The sequence below is a fragment of the Danio aesculapii genome, chromosome 23 (genome assembly GCF_903798145.1).
Source record: "Danio aesculapii chromosome 23, fDanAes4.1, whole genome shotgun sequence".
Lineage (NCBI taxonomy): Eukaryota > Metazoa > Chordata > Actinopteri > Cypriniformes > Danionidae > Danio > Danio aesculapii.
In genome coordinates, this window is record NC_079457.1 from 45,095,674 (window position 1) to 45,115,131 (window position 19,458).

Sequence of the window (19,458 nt, forward strand, 5' to 3'; positions counted from 1 at the left end):
AGAACAACGTTTTCAGTCGTAGTGTTGATGAGCATTTTCTCTGAAAGAAGAAGATGATTGAGCATTTTTAAATGAAAACACCATTATTGTAGATGTAGCCTAAATAAAATTCTAGCATATCAACAGAATCAACAAAATGTCAAAAGAGGTCCAGCACATTCAAGAGTTATAATGTTATTTTCCTAATACTTTTTAGCTCATGAAATTTTGAATGTTCATTGATGTTCGCATGTCTCTTTTTCCCTCAACAGGAACTACTGTGCATATGTTGTCCAGAAGAATGTCACCTGTGTAATGCAAGACGGAGTGGCCACATATGTCAAACCAGAGTACACTACCAAGTGCATATGGGGACAGAAATGCCCTGTGCTCATGTAAGTCAAACACTCCTGAGTTCAATTTAGTGATTCAGCAAAATGTAAGTAAACAAAAAGATGGATTCTTATCTTTTAACTTAGCATGCACTGTAAGAAATGCTGGGTTCCACATTAATGTTGTTCCAACACAAATTGACAAATTTAAGTGGATTATAAATAAAACAATTAAGTTGTCCAATTTTTTTTAAAATTCATTTTAAAGGGCACCTATGGTAAAAAATCTACTTTTCAAGCTGTTTGGACTGACATATGTGCATGTATGGTGTATAGACTGTCATATTAGGGTGATATAAGCACACCCAGTGCTTTTTTTTCAATTTAACAACATAAAAAATGGTGGACCAATTGGAGCGGTTTTCAAATCGACCGCTACCTGACGTAGGAGAGCGGTCCCCCTGCCCACCAATATTTATTGACAGGCGCGTCATCATATCCTCAGTTTGTTGATTCACGTCCGCCATTTTCAGCGTGAGTCGAATCGATATCACTAAAGGAACACGCTAGCTCTATTTTTAGATGCAATAAGGCTCATTGGGCTCAACACAAGAGCAATATTCTCCACATTATCGCTCTAATCGGAATTATTGGTTGTATCTTTAGGTAGGTTTGCAAACATGTGTACTTCTCATTGAGTCTACCTTATACTTCAGCCGTTTGCATTTCTCGCGATCCCAGAAGCTCCCTGTGATCTTAACTAGCATGCGTTTTAGAATTCTAAACATCGGTTTCTATCAGGGTACACTCAAGTCGACGGCTGGGTGCCGCGGACCGCTGCAGAAACCTATGTTTAGAATTCAAAAATGCGCGACGATTCAGGACACTTCATGTTTCTGGTTCGCCACAGAGAGTGTCTGGTGTGCCGTGTCGTGGCATCGAGCGGCTCATCCGGTGCCTCAGTCAAAGTTAATTCAGTGTGTGTGGTTATTAGTTTCTGTGTACAAGCTCAGCACTTGAAACTAGCACACAGTTGGCTGTAAAACTGTACAAAGACACAAATGATTTTGTACTCTCTGCTTGGTCTGTGTCAGAGTCGTACATGTACGACCCTCTCTCTCCTCCGTCTGCCTGTCAGACTGTTGCAAACGCAGAGCGGGTGAGCTCACGGCCCCGCCCCCTTGTTACGTTGGCGGGAAGCCGAAACTAATTTACATGTGAAGCAACACACCCATAAATCATTGAACTGTGGACACGCCCCCAACATGACACTTTTGAACACATTATAATAAAAAATCTGAATTGTGTTTTAAACTGAACCTAAACTGGCACACTCAGAAGAGCCATAATATTAATATTAAATCATAAAAAAGAGGTAAACTATGTGCCCTTTAAATACAATGTTTGAACAAGCAGCTATCTTTTTTTAAAATGTGAGGTCTCATAGTTCAAATTTGTTAATAATAGCCAACAGTTTTGTCTAAGTGAAGTTTCACAAACTAAAGCTATGGTCACACCAGGCTTTGTGTGTGCGAAATTCTGTCGTACGGCGCTGCGAAAAGGGGCGGGATTAAACAAGATAATTAAACATTTAAAAAAGCGAGCGATTGCTCAATATTTAAAATTTCTGTCCAGAGAGGTCGTGTTTTAATCCTCAATTGGTCTCACGCAGCCAAGTGATGCGATTTCGCAGGTCAGAGTTCACCAAGCTTGAACTTTGCACAGCAGCAACCTGCGAAACTCGACGCATGACCCCGCGTTTCCGGTCTGACGCATTCGCGTGCGTATGAATGGAAGTCTATGGGAGGAAAAGTCAAGTGTGACCGCACCTTAATTTCGAGAGGAGCACGTGATATGATTGACTACAGCTGATCCTCATTGCTAATCATTAGCTAGCCTATCAGATCATTCTAAAACTACTATAAATATCCTGCCTAAACTTCATTCCTTATCTTCGTTTTTGGAAAACCCCCCCCCATCCTTCCCTTCTCCCTCCTCCTCTTTCATGATCGGGCAACACGGTGGCTCAGTGGTTAGCACTGCTGCCACGCAGTAAGAAGGCCACAGGTTCAAGTTCTAATTGAGCCAGTCGGCACTCCCTGTGTGGAGCTTGCATGTTCTCCCTGTGTTTGCGTGGGTTTTCTCCGGGTCCTCCGGTTTCCTCCCACAGTCTAAAAACACGTACATAAGTGAATCGTATCCCTCCTAATGCTCATTGACCAGGCGGGAACCTCGGGCTCATCTATCTCCGAGCTCAGGGTTCTCTCCCGGGACAGTATGCCAAACCTGCTATCATAGTCGAGCATTATCTAAGTATGAACTCTTGAAAAAGATGTTTTTGATATCCCAATTGATCCTACATTTAAAAATACTGTAACCTTATATATTTTGTTAATTAATAATTAAATGTAAAAATGTTATGGAATTTATCACTCTAGTAACCCGCGTTCATTTATGAAACCCACGTTGGAGAGACTGGGGTGAGAACAGCCAGAAATAAGGGTTACAGACTGGTAATTCGTTTATTCTTTAGTCTGGAGCATCGACATAACATTCACAAACAGCATTACAACAGCCTTGCGTCTCCCGAACTTTTCTCCACTCCTTTTTTTCTCTCCCTCCTGCTTTCCGGTTTACCTCCCTTAAAGGAGCCAAGCACAACAATAACTTTCTTAACTAATACATATTAAACCTTGTATCAGACATATCAAAAGTAAATAGAAAATCTTTCTAAATAAATTCCATAACATTTTTACATTTAATTATTAATTAACAAAATATATAAGGTTACAATACTATAGTAATTTAGGTAACACTTTATTTTGATGGTCCATTTGAGTATTAATAGACTGTCTGCTTAATATCTGTTGATACTGCTGCTAAACAGACATTTAACAATAAGAAACTTAGCAGGTTCATGTTAACTTACATTAACCCTAATACCCAACCAAACAGTCTACTTACAATCTAATGAGAATAAGTTGGCATGTAGATGCGATGTAACTTAAATTCAACAAACGGACCATCAAAATAAAGTGTGACCGTAATTTAAACTAAATACTGTAGTATTTTGAACCACACTGTAATAAAATACTTGAATGAATCTGTTCTGGCGATTGCAAAGTTGCTATGGTAATGACAATAGTAGGTCTAATTAAAACAAACGACCCAATACTCTAGTATTCTACAACTAAGGGTGTATTACAGCCTACAATACACCACAGTTTACTGTAGTAAAACTAAAGCATACTTTAAATCGGCTCACTGTAATGCTACAGTATGCTGGAGTGTTAACTAAGCGCTGTAAATTAGAAATAAAGCATAATAAAAGTGTAATAGTATAATAAGTAATAAAATTACAATAAAAATGTAGTTCAAAAACACTATACACTGCTATTAGGGATCGCTGTGAATGAGATGATTTGGTGGAGTTTGAAGAAATCAGACATGTTTATATTGTGTTCTTCTGGTGCCCTCTAGTGGTATTTATTTTCACTTTATGATGAAGCATCTGTTTTAACGTATGAGATTGAGAGACTCACTCTGCATATCCATGTGTGTCTGTGTTTTCAGTTTTATCTGAAGTGGAAGTCCTACTATAACAACTCGTTTACTCTGATTTATATACAATATGCAGCATTTTGATCTGAAGAATGTGTTAAACAATATAATAACGCATCGGATATGAATAGTATTGTATGCTTGGTGATTAAGTAATATTTTAGAATTTGTATGAAGGTTCAATCTATTTTATTTATTCTACCAAATCATAAATGCACCTTGAGCTAAATTAACCTTTATATGTAATTAAGGCAAAATTATTAATCGTTATTTTTCGAATATTTCCCAAGTGCTATTAAACATTTTTTCAACACATTTTTAAACATAATACGCACATTTTTATTCTAAAAACAAATTTCTTTCATCTTAGCCATGACAATAGTACATATGCAACTTATCCAGCATATGTTTTATGCAGCGGATATCCTTCCAGCTGCAACCCATCACTGGGAAACATCCATACACACTCATTCACACACATACACTACGGACAATTTAGCTCACCCAATTCACCTATACCGCATGTCTTTGAACTTGTGGGGGAAACCAGAGCACGTGGAGGAAACCCACGTGAACACGGGGAGAACATGCAAACTCTACACAGAAATGCCCACTGACCCTGCCGAGGCTGAACCAGCGACCTTCTTGCTGTGAGGCGATTGTGCTATCCACGGCGCCAGGGTGATGCCCAATTTTCAACCAAGTGCAATTTAAAGACTTAACTACACTGTAAAAAATCTGTTAATTAACATTTGTTAATTCCCTGCTGAAGTAAACAGCTCAAACCAGACTAGGCTGGTTGGCTAGTTTTAGCTGGTTGACCAGCCTGGTTTTAGAGGGGTTTTGGCCATTTCCAGGCTGGTTTCCAGCCATTTCCTGCCTGGTCTTAACTGGTCAGGCTGGAAAAAAAACATCTAAATCCAGCTAAAACCAGCTTGACCAGCCTGGTTTAAGCTGGGTATAGCTGGTTTTAGCTGGTCATCTCCCAGCCTGACCAGCTAAGACCAAGCTGGAAATGGCTGGAAACCAGCCTGAAAATGGCCAAAACCCCTCTAAAACCAGGCTGGTCAACCAGCTAAAACCAGCCAACCATCCTAGTCTGGTTTAAGCTGTTTTTTCAGTAGTGTTAACAAGTGTTTTTCATTTATCTATGGGAGATCTATGTCCCATAATGCAATTCAAAGCATAAATAAATGGAAAATAAAAACATGAATCACAAAACTGCTAATTTACAGATATTTATTGCAGTTTAATTAGGGACACTAGGCAAGTTAAGAAAATTAGGCAGGTCATTGGACAACAGTGGTTTGTTCTGTAGCCAATCAGAAAAATTGCTGCATCACTAGTCCTATTATGCCTGAATGTCAGTGGACAAAGCCCCTGAAGTAATTCACCTCACTGATTTAATTGTTTCTGATGTAGAGTACAGAGCAGATGTATGGTGAAGTGTGAAGTTCATTGTGTTTGTGACATTCAGTGTGTGTTTGTTCTGCCGCAGGTATCGCACAGTCTTTAAACCACAGTACAAAATCGGCCATAAAACCATCACTGAGCTGGAATGGCGCTGCTGTCCGGGTTTCACTGGAGAGAGCTGTGCTGAAGGGCCGAGCTCGGACCCGGACGGCATGATGCCACCCTTCAAGGGCTCTTTCCCCCGGCCTGGATTGAAGGGTTTCCCCAGGGGTCATCCTAGAGTCCCTGAGCCCGCAGGATATCCCGACCACAAGCCCTTCCCTGGTGGATTCATTCCAGCAGAAACCCCAAGAAGTGGCTATGGTAAATGCAGAATACAACACTTAGCAACTCCAAATATTTACTGTCTGAGATTTAGGTTAACTTTTCAATAATGTATTGACACACTCTTTATTTATTTCATTCTTTTATGATTTGTTTATATACAGGTGTTGGAAAAAGAAATTGCCTGGTTTTAGACCACAATAATCCATTGGTATGGTTTAGGGCCTCCTTTTGCGGCCAATACAACATCAATTTATCTTGGGAATGACAGATACAAGTCCTGCACAGTGACTGGAAGGATTTTGAGCCATTCTTCTTGCAGAATAGTGGCCAGGTCACTACGTGATGCTAATGAAGGAAAACATTTCCTGACTCACTCCTCCAAAATAACAAAGAGGCTCAATAATATTCAGATCTGGTGACTGTGTAGGCCATGGGAGATGTTCAACTTCACCACTCTGTTACCAGTTTCGCTGTGTTTATTGATGTATTATCATCCTGAGACACAGCATCGCCTTCGGAATACAGTGTTGGAACTATTTGTGTGCACATTGTTGTCCAGAATGGTTAGGTAGTCTTTGGTAGTGATGCGTCCATCTAGCGCAAGGATTGGGCTTAGGGAATGCCATGATAATGCAGCCCAAACCACCCTTCACCCTGGGCATGCAACAGTATGGGTGGTACACTTCTTTGGGGCTTCTCCACTCCTTAACTCTCCTAGATGTGGGAAAGACAGTGAATGTCAGGCTCTGGGATGGAACCCGGGTCTCCGGTGTGTGAGTGTGGTCATGTTACCACTGAGCCACTGTTTGAAGAACCTGACAACGAGACGCTACTTCATATCTTGCAGAGTTTTAATAATAACAAAAAACAATCTTCAATAGAAGATGAAAAAACAGTTAACAAAAACACGGAACTTCAGGTTCCAAAAATACATAAACTCAGACAGGTAAAAACTTCAGACCAGAAAAAATCCCAAAAAATGTTGCGTCAAAATGATGACAGGGCAGCACGGTGGCGCAGTGGGTAGCACAATTACCTCACAGCAAGAAGGTCGCTGGTCCGAGTCCCGGCTGGGTCAGTTGGTATTTCTGTGTAGAATTTGCATGTTCTCCCCGTGTTGGCTTGGGTTTCCTCCTGGTGCTCCGGTTTCACCCACAAGTCCAAAGACATGTGGTATAGGATAATTGGTTAAGCTAAATTGTCTGTAGTGTATATGTGTGTATGAGTTTCTCAGTGATGGCTTGCAGCTGGAAGGGCATCCACTGCTTAAAACATGTGCTGGATAAGTTGGCGGTTCATTCCGCTGTCTCGACTAAGCCAAAAAGAAAAAGAATGAATGAATGAAGTGGTGAATAATAACTTTACATGAAAAATTAACCAAAAACCCTGATAGTGAAAATGGACTCATCAGAGAGCAATACATGTTTCACATTGTCCACAGCCCAAGATCTCCACTGCTGGCACATTAAAACTGACTTTGGCATTGGCACGACCGACTAAAGGTTTGGCTATAGCAGCCTGACCATGTATATTGAACCTGTGGAGCTCCCAATGGACCGGTTTGGTGGAAACGTTAAAGTTGAAGTGCACATTTAATTCTGCAGTGAGTTGGGGAGTTACAGTGCATCCGGAAAGTATTCATAGTGCTTTACTTTTCCACATTTTTTTGTGTTACAGCCTTATTCCAAAATGGATTAAATTAATTTATTTCCTCGAAATTCTACACACAATACCCCATAATGACAATGTGTAAAAAGAGTTTTTGAAATTGTTGCAAATTTATTAAAAATAAAAAATCAGAAAAATCACATGTACATCAGTATTCACAGCCTTTATGAAGCTCTGAATTGAGCTCAGGTACATTCTGTTTCCACTGATTATTCTTGAGATGGTTCAGCAGCTTAATTGGAGTTCACCTGTGGTAAATTCAGTTGATTGGACATGATTTGAAAAGGCATACACCTGTCTATATAAGGTCCCAGGGTTGATAGTGCATGGCATAGCACAAACCAAGCATGAAGACAAAGGAATTGTCTGTAGACCTCCGAGACAGGATTGTCTTAAGACACAAGGCTGGGGAAGGTTACAGAAAAATTTCTGCTGCTCTGAAAGTTCCAATGAGCACAGTGGCCTCCATCATCCGTAAGTCATCTAAGTGATCTTAGTGATCGGGGGCGAGTGGCCTTAGTCAGGAGGTGATCAATAACCCAATGGTCACTCTGTCTGAGCTCCAACGTTCTTCTGTGAGGAAGAGGAGAACCTTACAGAAAGACAACCATCTGTGCAGCAATCCACCAATCAGGCCTGTATGGTAGAGTGGCCAGACGGAAGCCAGTCCTTGCCTGGAATTTGCCAAAAGGCATCTGACGGACTCTCAGACCATAAGAAACAAAATTCTCTGGTCTGAAGAGACTAAAACTGAACTCTTTCGAGTGAATGCCAGGCGTTACGTTTGGAGAAAACCAGGCACTGCTCATCACCAGGCTAATACCATCTCTACAGTGAAGCATGGTGGTGGCAGCATCATGCTTTGGGGATATTTTTCAGCAGCAGGAACTGGAAGACTAGTCAGGATAGAGGGAAAGATGAATGCAGCAATGTACAGAGACATCCTGAATGAAAACCTGCTTCAGAGTGCTCTTGACCTCAGACAGGGGCGACGGTTCATCTTCCAGCATGACAGTGACCCAAAGCACACCGCCAAAATATCAATGGAGTGTCTTCACAACAACTCAGTGAATGTCCTTGAGTGGCTCAGCCAGAGCCCAGACCTAAATCCTTTTAAACATCTCTGGTAAAATCTGAAAATGGCTGTACATCGTCACCTCCCATTCAACCTAATAGAGCTTGAGAGGTACGGTAAAGAGGAATGGGCAAAATTCTCAAAGACAGGTGTGCCAAGCTTGTGGCATCATATTCAAAAAGACTTGAGGCTGTAATTGCTGCCAAAGGTGCATCAACAAAGTATTGAGCAAACGGTGAATACTGATGTACATGTGATTTTTCAGGTTTTTTATTTGCTCAAATTTAAAGAAATCTTTTTTACATTGTCATTATGGGGTATTGTGTGTAGAATTTTGAGGAAATAAATAAATTTAATTCATATTGGAATAAAGCTGTAACATAAAAAATGTGGAAAAAGTGAAGCGCTATGAATACTTTCCGGATGCACTGTATGTTTTTTGGATAAGATTAGGACCCAAACATCCCTTTCAGACAGCTTCCTTTTGCGTCCACAGTTAATCCTGTTGGATGTGGTTTGTCCATACTGGTGGTTTGCTGACATTAGCCTATATACTGTGGTTTTTGATGCATCACAAAGACTTGCTGTCTTGGTCACCAACAATTTCTCCTCCTTTGACCTCTGATATGTCATCAATAATGTTGCGAGCAATGCAATATTTTAAGCAAAAACCTGTTATTACTCTGCTAAACCTTCACGCTCTGCCTTTACTGGTGGAATGTGCAATCAATGAAGACTGGCCACCAGGCTGGTCAAATTTAGTCATGAAACTCAAAACTTAAACTTAAAATTGGCTAGTGTTTCAGTTTCATTGTCCAACCCTCGTATATATAAACAATACATATTTTTTGGTTATTATACCAGCTAAAGTAACCTTTCAAAATAACCAGATTAGCTCAATATCATGACAATATCATATATCGTGATACTAGTTTCATAAATTAATCGCAACAAGAACATTTGATGCAAGTGTTTGTTTTTCTCCTTCTTCCCACAGGTCCAAAGACAGGAGTCACCGGTGAGCGTTTGGACCGCATTGAAGAAACCCTGCGCAGACTCTCTCAGGATCTGGATAGCTTGAACGGGCTGGTGACTGGCATGGAAGATCGCCTGCGTGTGTCTCTTCGCGAGGACACCAAGAAGATGCTGACCTCTCTGCTGGGTGGTGTCCCGCGGCTGCTGGACACATCTGTGGGCTTCGGGCTGATCCCAGAGGGCACACCCAATGGCTTAGATGGGGATGAGAACCTACCGGGTTTCGGGGAGCTGGTGGGACGAGTAATGGAGGTCAAAGACGAGCTGAAGGCGAAGAGCCACATGTTGGATGAGATCCGAGGAATGGTGATGGGACACGATGGCCACCTGAAGAGGCTGATAGACACGGCCACAGGGAGGCCCGTCCCGGGAGAGCAGAGGCATCTGGAGGAGCTTCTGGACTCTAAACTGTCCGTCGTGAGAGCGGATGTGCTGGACGGCTTTGAGAGGAGACTGACGGGTCTGGAGACTCACTGTGATGATAGAATCAGACAGGTCAGATTTTCACTCTCCATCTGAGAATAATGACATTTGTTTTATTTCTCGTTTTGCATAAACACAAGTCAATTCACTATTCATCCATAATTCCAATTCTACTCCTTAACCCTTCCACTTCCACAATATAGATGAAGTTGACAAGTGGATAAAAACCTTGTAATAAAGTTGTCCAAAATCTATACAGCAACACCCATTGATAGTTCTCACGTGACGTCAAACCACACGGGTTGTTTTGTTTTCAGTGAAATTCTCAGATTACGTCTGTCTGAGGTATAGGGCGTGGCTAACATATTGACCACTCCCCTCCAACTGTCAGTGCTTAAACAAAAAAAAAAAAGAAATGGTGAAGAGATGGTGTCTGTTATGCTGTGTTCACACCAGATGCGGAATGCGTAGCTAAATTGCGATATTTGCATGTGAATAGAGCATTGATGATAATAGTAAGCATTTTGAGTTTACTTGCTTCATTCACGCATCAAATTTGCTTCATTCGGGCATCAAATTTAAGTAGATTTGCGTCATGGACAGGGCTTCTGTCTGCCCGGTGACACTAGCTTTAATGCTAAATGGCTAACATGGATTGTATTGAGATAGTAGCTGTGCTTTATGTGCTTTATGAAGGGTAAAAAACAGCGATAGGGCGCCGTATCTGAGTCCACTAGATCCTGATTTCAGAGGTGCACCCAGCTCTGTGAGTTCATCAACTCCTCCAGAAACTATTCCTGGATGATGGAAGCTTTCAGCTGTGCTTTAGACTGAGCCAAGGCCAGTTTGATGACTATTGTCTGGTGTCTGCAGGAGGATTTCCCCTTGGGGCACCAACATTAGGCACTACATCATAACCACTCCCCTACAAGAGCAAACTCCTGGTTAATCTTTGCATTGACTTAACATGTAAATCACTCACGTTTGATGTGTCATGCGCATCTGGTGTGAACGCAGCATTAGGTTGTAATAACTCAAATAACTCATTTCCAGAATTTTCTGAAGGAAATGCCTACTTTACTACATCCAATCAGCTCGCAATAGAAAAACAAGCAACGCCCATTGTTTTCTAATTTAACATTGCATTTCTTTAGGACACAGGTGTCAATGGTGTCAGTCTCAGTTCCTGGAGGGCCACAGTCCTGCACAGTTTACTTCCAACCCTAATTAAACACACCTTAACAAACTAATTGAGTTAATTAAGTGTGTTAAATCAGGATTGGAACTAAACTTGTAGGGCAGTGGCCCTCCAGGAACTGAATTTGACACCCCTGCTATAGGAACTGCATCACAATACAAAAACAAATACAAAAAAGGGCAGTGGCACATTAACAACACTTGGAAAGTTTGTGGCATTTACGACCTGTCAGTCCTGCTTCGGAAAATTAATACATTTCCCTGTGTGCTGTCCTCAGGTGCAGCAGCAGTGTCATAACGAACACCTTACTGGTCAAGAGCAAATCCAGCTCTCACTGGATGGCCACGAGACGGGCTTGAGGAAGGAGCTGGGAGAGCTGCAGGCACAGATCCAGGGTCTGACGGTGACTGAGAACTGTTGCGACCAGATAAACAGCCATAGCCGGAGGATGCTCCTGCTGGAGGACACAGTAAAGAGCCTGACCAAGACCCAGAGGCAGCTGCAGGTGGACCTGACGGACCAGACGCTCAACATCCAGACTTTGCTGGACACCCGGCTGCTGGACATGGAGGCCAGGATTAACTCCTCTGATCTTGATCTGGACGGGCAAGGCTTCAGCTCTCTAGATGGCTTCAGGACTGTCCTGGACGATAAGCTAAAGACACTGGAAAGACGTCTGTTTGTAGCCGTGGAGGAACTGAGCAATGCCACCGCACCGGCGCTGCTTGAGGGACAAGTAGTGCCCGCACTAGAAACAGAAATAGACAGTGTTCGGAGAAGAGTGGAGGCGGATCTGGATGGGATGCAGAAGCAGATGTCTGTGCTTGAGCTCCTCTGCACCTCTGCCTGCTCCCCTGCCTCAGGCCCAGACACGGCCCTCATCCAAACCGATGTCTGCAAGGACACGGAGAAGAAGATGACGGACCGTCTAAATGAGCACTCAAGCAAACTGGACCATCTCAACAGAACCCTACAGGGCCTCCTAACACAGCTGTCCCAGGAGGACACTGAGGGCTCCATCCAGGGCGAGATTACACTTCTGAAGATCAACGTCAACTCAGTTAACCGCACTTTAAAGGGGCTGCGTGATTCGGTCAGTCTGTTTGCTCGGGAGGTTGGACAGGTGAACTCTACCTGGAGGGAGCGGGAGAGCCGGCTGGAGACGCAGGTCCAGGGTATTTCAGATTTGGTGGAGCGGCAGGCATCTGTGCTGGGGTCCGGGGAGCGCCGGCTGGTTCAGCTGAAGGCAGAGCTCCAGGGCTTGCGGAGACGGTTAGCCGGGGAGCTGCAGGGCTGTCGCTCCACTACACAAGGTATTCAGAAAGAGGTGCTAGGGGTGGAGAGCCGGATCTCCCAGGTGGAGGGACAGTGCGGAGGATTGGGCGAGCTTGCAGACGACCTGGAGAGAATCCGCAGTGAGCTGGAGAGACATTCGGACAGCTTCCTGCAGCAGGTCAGCGGGACACTGGAGAGCCACTCGGAGCAGCTGGTGCAGCTGAAGGATGGCCTGAGAGACTGCATGAGCAAAACGGACTCCGCAATAGAGCGGGGCGACGGTCAGTAGACCCTAGGGAAGCCAGAGGGCCTGAGGTTGCACAAATCTGCAAAATGTTGTGCCCTCAATTGGGCATTTTGTCTTCTACTTATTTTGTTTAAGCCTCTATAGTGATTTAAAGGGATAGTTCACATGAAACTGAGCATCATCATTTATGCATCCTTCACTTTTTCCAAACCTGTTTGAGATTCTTTCCTCTGATGTACGGTAACGCAGATATCCTGAAGAATTCTGGAAACCACTGACTTCCATAGTATCTATTTTTTTCTACTATGGAAGTCAATGCTTTCTTTAAACTAGCTTGTTTTGTGTTTCATCAGAAAAAGAAACTTGTTAAGGTTTAAAAACTTGAGGGTGAGTAAATTGTGAATTCATTTTTGAGTGAACTGTCCCTTTAACTGAGTTTTGTTAACTTATACGATGAAAGTGTGACTATTATTTAGTGTATTTGACGAGTTGTTAAAGGGAAAGTCCACTCAAAAGTGAAGACTTAATCATCATTGACATTATTTAGGGGCCATTTAGACTGAGCATGTCCTTCCATTGTAATGTATTACTTTTGCCTTGTTTTTCTATGCAAATGCGCACTGTGTCAAGTTAAATGAATTTCAGTTTTTAAATAATGCCTCGCACATTAATGTCAGTTCCATAGCAGTAGACCAATCAGAAGAACTCAGAGACGGACAAGTAATTTGAGCTTAAGTTTATAGTTGCAGGTTGGCATGACAGCTGTTTTATTCAACCCAGGCTCATTCTTATTACATACCCCTACAGTATATACAATTCTGGAGAGAGCAAAATATGTCCCAGGAGCTATGTTTTTTTTTGCAGTTTTTGTTTTCGCGAATCCACCGGAGGCTGCTGATATGCTTTTTCAGATCTCAAATTTCTCTTGCGAGTGCCATTCGTGCCTGCTCTTCTAGAGTAAATCCATCAGAGGGCACTGTCAACTGACTGACCAACCAACTGACCGATCCCCTCTCCCTCCTCTTTCGCTAAACCCAACCAATAGTGTTTTAAAATGCATCAAAAGACCAGCTCTCACCCACTTCACTAAACCCAACAGACAGCATTTTCAAAAGCAATCCAGAAAAAGAAAAGCCCTAGCGGCAATCCGATTTTTACCACGTTTTCAGATATTAGCACATTCTCACCCTGTTATTTACTTGTTCATATTTATTTTTTGGATTTGTTTTTGTCTTACCTGCTTTTTGGAACCATTGTTCACTGGACTTGAAGCTTGTTGTCATGGTCAACTCCGCTCTGTGTCTCAAGTTCGCCAATGTACGTGTCAAGTACAAACTGGTAACAGCGGAAAAGTCATCCATTCGGTGGTAAGCGGTCAGCTGGTAAGCGCAAAAAGAAACGCCATCACCGTAGCGTTCGATTTAAAGATGAAATGTAGCCATACGTAGCTGTGGCTACATAATTCGCAATCTTCAGAAATATATGTAGGGCTACATTTTTAGAATGAGCCTATGTTGGTTTTATTCAAAGGTAACATGGCAGAGGGGAGATTCTCGCTAGAAGGGATACAGCTGCGATCAGCAGTTAATGAGAATGAATTATATTATTTATTAAATTTCCCAATATTTGTATTTTCTTAAGACCTACCCCAACTCTAAGCCCAACCCTCACAGTAATGTAAAAACAGTAGTTTCACAAAGAATTATTTATATTATTTATTAAATTACCCATTTAATCGTGTTATTAACGTCTACCCCTACCCCAGCCCTAAACACAACCCTCACAGTAATGTAAGGAGATATTTTTTAAGGAGACTTTTTAAACCATTCCTCTCTGCTACATTTTATGTGTGATTGTACCTTTAATCCTTATGTAGTTACACATTTTTATGAGTTATCTTCGGTTGAACACACAAGAAGAAATTTTGAAGAAAGCTGGGAACCAGTATCCATCAAATTCCATTGAAGTATACCATGGATGGCTATAAGTTTCCAACGTTTCTCAAAATATCGTCCAGAAGGAAGAAACTTAAACAGGTTTGGAACAAGTGAAGGGTGAGTAAATGATGACCGAATTTTTATTTTTGGGTGAACTATCCCTTTAAATGAAGTATCGGACGTGCAAAACACAGGAAAGCGAATGTTCTGACACTACTAAGCTGCTACGGGTTCTCATGGCAAGTACTGTTCTCTACCTTCTCATCTCAGCATCCCAGTCATCTCCTTACTGTTTTAATTACTGTAACCCAAACGAAGCTACACATTTGTTTTATATAAAAGTTTGATGTGTGTGAATAAGTTGTTCAAAAGTATATATTTTGCATTATTAAAATGCTTTCTAAGAGATTATAATTTTTCATGAATAAAGGTGGAGTGTGTGAACTGAAGAACTAGTTTGTCAATGATTTCTCTTATACATTGCTAACGGTTTTTCAGAATTTGTTAATGTTTCAGCAAGCAGCATCATCAAGAATTCAAACCATTAAGACAGACAATAATGCGATGATGTCATCTGGTTAATACAACCCCAAATAAGTAAAAAATTTGGACTGTATGGAAAATGCAAATAAAAAAGGAAGTAGTGAGTTTGAAATTTACTTTGACTTGTATTTCATTGCAGACAATACAACAAACATTATTTGATGCGTTTCTTATTATGTTTATTCTGGACACTGTTAACATAGGGCTTCCTTTTGGCACAGTACAGTTTCATCTTGCATTTGTGGATGTAACTACGTATTGTGGTACAGTACTTGACAAAGTTTTGACAAAGTAGTGCCATGTGGTGATATCGCTTATATTCTTGGCGCAGCGATTCTTGATGCAGTGCTGACTGAGGGATTGGAAATCACAGTTGTTCAGCTGTTGAAGGTCTGAATGACAGGAAAGGATGTATATTTACTAATGAAATGAAGTTGACCAGACAAAACCATATACAACTATTAAATTATATTTTGTGTTCATATTGTCTGCAATAAAATATAAGCCAAAGTCAATATGGAAATAACTTCTTTCTTGTTTTTTTATTTGTGTATCGTCCAAACTTTTTTCTGATTTGGGTCTGGATTACAAAAATAACTTTTAAAATGAATGACCTGAATGTATACGTTATTCATATTAATACATTGTTAATTACCACATTAAATTAGTCATTATGTATGTGTGAACACAAGGTTATATACCAGATGTGAAACTAGCACAGTTGTGTAAGTTAAATTAGTTAGCTGTAGCAGATGCCAGAGGCTACTATTTATTTAATTTGCATTTTCTTTGTCAAAAACTACTTGCTTTTATTGATCTTAGTAATGACGATTTTACTTTACAGTGGAAATATGTTCTTTTGGGTATTTAAAAAAAATTCCAGAGATAAATGGACCCACACCTAGCCTATATTTTAAACAAATTTAATTGTAAAAATGGCCATTTTTTATTTAAATGGTCAATTTTCACAGAAATAATCCATGTTTTATAGGCATTTTTAAATTCCAGAGATAAACAGACCCACCAACGCAATTTCACGGCAATTCGTAACTTTTTGATTTAGTGGCTAATTCGTACAAATTCGAACGATCTAATTCGTACATTTTAGTGCGATTAGCTCATCCCCCATAGACGGTTGGATTTAGGGGTGGGGTTAGGTGCCACGCCTTCTTTTTAAAATCGTACAATTTCGGACAACTGAACTTGTACGAATTCATACGAATTAGCCACTAAACTGACAAAACGTAAAATACGTTTTCTCGTGAGATCAGGCTGGACCCACACCTTTTATTCAAAAAATATTTCGTCATTTAAATGGCCATTTTTTATTGATATCATCAATTTTTACTGAAATAATCCATGTTTTATAGGCTTTTTTAAATTACAGAGATAAACAGACCCACCAACACAATCTCACAGCAATTCGTAACTTTTTGATTTAGTGGCTAATTCGTACGAATTGGAACGATCTAATTCGTACAATTTAGTACGATTTGCTCATCCCCCAATGACGGTTGGGTTTAGGGGTGGGGTTAGGTGCCACGCCTCCTTTTTAAAATTTTACAATTTCGTACAACTGAACTCGTACGAATTCGTACGAATTAGCCACTAAACTGACAAAACGTAAAATACTTACGTTTTCTCGTGAGATCAGGCTGGACCCACACCTTTTATTAAAAAAATATTTCTTCATTTAAATGGCCATTTTTATTGATATCATCAATTTTCACTGAAATAATCCATGTTTTAAAAAGTAAAGTGATGTATCAGATTGAGTCCATATTGCCCTCAAAGAAACGCAGAGTATCGCATTCTTAACACATACCTTACATTTATATCATAGGTCCATTTTCAACATTCTCAGTTATGATTGGTGATGTCTCCTCCTGCTTCTTTGACTTGTGTTTCACAGGGATCCATTTTGGGCCCCTTTTTATTTTCATTATACGTGCTGCCATTAGGGTCAATCATGTTAAATCATAAGATCTATTTTCATCTGTACGCTGATGATGGTCAAATTTATCTCCATTGCTTCAGACTCTTCAGGTACAGTTGAAGTCAGAATTATTAGCCCCCTGTATTATTAGCCCCCTGCTTAATTTTATCCCCAATTTCTGTTTAACAGAGAGAAGATTTCTTCAACACATTTCTAAACATAATAGTTTTAATAACTCATTTCTAAAAACTGATTTATTTTATCTTTGTCATGATGACAGTAAATAATATTTGACTAGATATTCTTCAAGACACTTCTATACTGCTTAAAGTGACATTTAAAGGCTTAACTAGGTTAATTAGGTTAACTAGGCAGGATAGGGTAATTAGGCAAGTTATTGTATAACGATGGTTTGTTCTGTAGACTATCGAAAAAATATAATAATAATAATTAATTATTTTGACTAATAATAATTATAGGCTAATAATATTGACCTTAAAATGGCTTTTAGAAAAAATTTAAAACCGCTTTTATTCTATCCAAAATAAAACAAATAAGACTTTCTCCAGAAGAAAAAATATTATCAGACATACTGTGAAAATTTCCTTGTTCTGTTAAACATCATGTGGGAAATATTTTAAAAAGAAAAAATAAATAAATCAAAGGGGGGCTAATAATTCTGACTTCAACTGTACACTTGAATCTCTTCACGGATGTTTAGTTGATTTCAAATCTTGATCACAGAATTTTTGCTCTCTGAATGAAAACAAAACGTAGTGCATTGTTTTTGGCAATACAAACCTATCTGAGTAGTGTTGATCAATAAATATCAATTTCTTATAGATATGAATTTATAGATATCAATTTATTATAAATATCAATAAACATAGATACTGAAATATTTCAAATGATTCAGTCTTGCTTTTGGTTAGTATTGTTAGTGGCTTTGCTCTCTTAATATTAATAATATTAAGATTTTAACACTTTTATTTTAACCAGAAAATAAGATGAGATTGCAAGTTATTATTATAAATTTTTATTTATTCCCTTTTGGATTTAAGGACTGCTGATGTATAAGCATTATATGATTTATTAGTTTTTTTCTCCTTTAAAACAGCAGAATTTGTTCCCCGCAGTGTTAAAAATGGTATCGAATATCGATATTTTTCAAGGTATCGTATCGAAGTTCAAAATTCCAATATTGTGATAACGCTACTAAGGAGTTATCTCCATATCATCTAACTCTATCCCTACATTTTAGCCACATAGTTAAAAATGTAATAGTGTAGTAGTGTAATAATACAAATTGTTGTGTTTCTACACTTCATGATAACCCTGTGACAATCCGTTTATCTTCAAATGTTAATATTCATCCCTACTCTGTGTATTGTGATGACATAACACTAATGCAGACAAACACGCACTTGTTATGTTTGATGAGGGCATTGTGTGTGTGTGTAGTGTTTTGGCTCCATAGGAATACACAATGTCCCCGAGCTGCTCCATGAAACAGCCACTATAAACAAGGCCACAGCCGAGCAAACATCATGAGTGTGTGAGTAAATGTGTGTTTGTCAAGTGTGCATTTCTGCTTAAGCATATCGATATCTCTCAATAGGATGTGTGTAGGATAAGAGGACAAATAACAAACCTTTTGATATTCAAAGTTCTCATTTTGTTGACCGCACACACACATATATTACGCACACACATTGGAAACTCACTGTTTTGATGCAGATTCAATAAATCCATCTTTAATCCAATCTAATCATAACCTATTCATAAACATTTCTATATAAATATATTTGCCTCTATACATCAGTTGTGTTTATGTTCGAAGATGCATCAATAATCCTCATGTAATTCAGATTTTGTTCTATTATATTGTCATATTGGGTGGGTCTCTGGAATAACTCATTCTGATTGGTCAGCCGTGACGTTCCAATGTAAGTTATGCAGTGTATAAAGTACATCTAGATCAAGGGTGTCCAAACTCGGTCCTGGAGGGCCTGTGTCCTGCATAGTTTAGCTCAAACTTCCTTCAACACACCTGCCTGGAAGCTTCTAGTATACCTAGTAAGAGCTTGATTAGCCGGTTTAAGTGTTTAATTGGGGTTGGAACTAAAACATGCAGGACAACGGCCATCAAGGACCGAGTTTGGACACCCCTGATGTAGATGATTGTTATCACAGACTAAAGCCCAACAGGTTTTTCAGCAGCTGTTGTATGAGCCTGAAGGGCTTTATTCTGCATAAATAACCACTAGGACGTACTTTATCACATTTATTACATGTCTACTTGCCACAAAACATTGTTCTGAGTCATAATAGGTTATCAATTTTTTAATTAAAAGCAAAGCTGACAGAAGAAAAATGGCTGAATGGAGCATACACTAACTTATGGATTATTTAGTCACAAGATGGTGCCAAACAGTTAAAGACAGCACAGAGACAGATAAGCAAATAAACATGATTGTGATTGTGTTTACTGATGGTCAAGATTATTCCA

At 40.0% G+C, this 19,458-nt stretch overlaps 1 protein-coding gene across 1 annotated transcript in view; it reads left to right on the forward strand.

Moving 5' to 3' along the window:
• LOC130217226 (EMILIN-3) overlaps positions 1-14,922 on the forward strand; it is a 37,556-nt gene extending 22,634 nt beyond the window's left edge. The window contains exons 2-5 of the mRNA XM_056449293.1: positions 252-374; positions 5,371-5,648; positions 9,353-9,885; positions 11,289-14,922. Coding sequence (XP_056305268.1) covers positions 252-374; positions 5,371-5,648; positions 9,353-9,885; positions 11,289-12,575 — 2,221 coding nt within the window. The 3' untranslated portion in view covers positions 12,576-14,922. The remainder of the gene's footprint in view (positions 1-251; positions 375-5,370; positions 5,649-9,352; positions 9,886-11,288) is intronic.
• Positions 14,923-19,458: the final 4,536 nt, after the last annotated feature.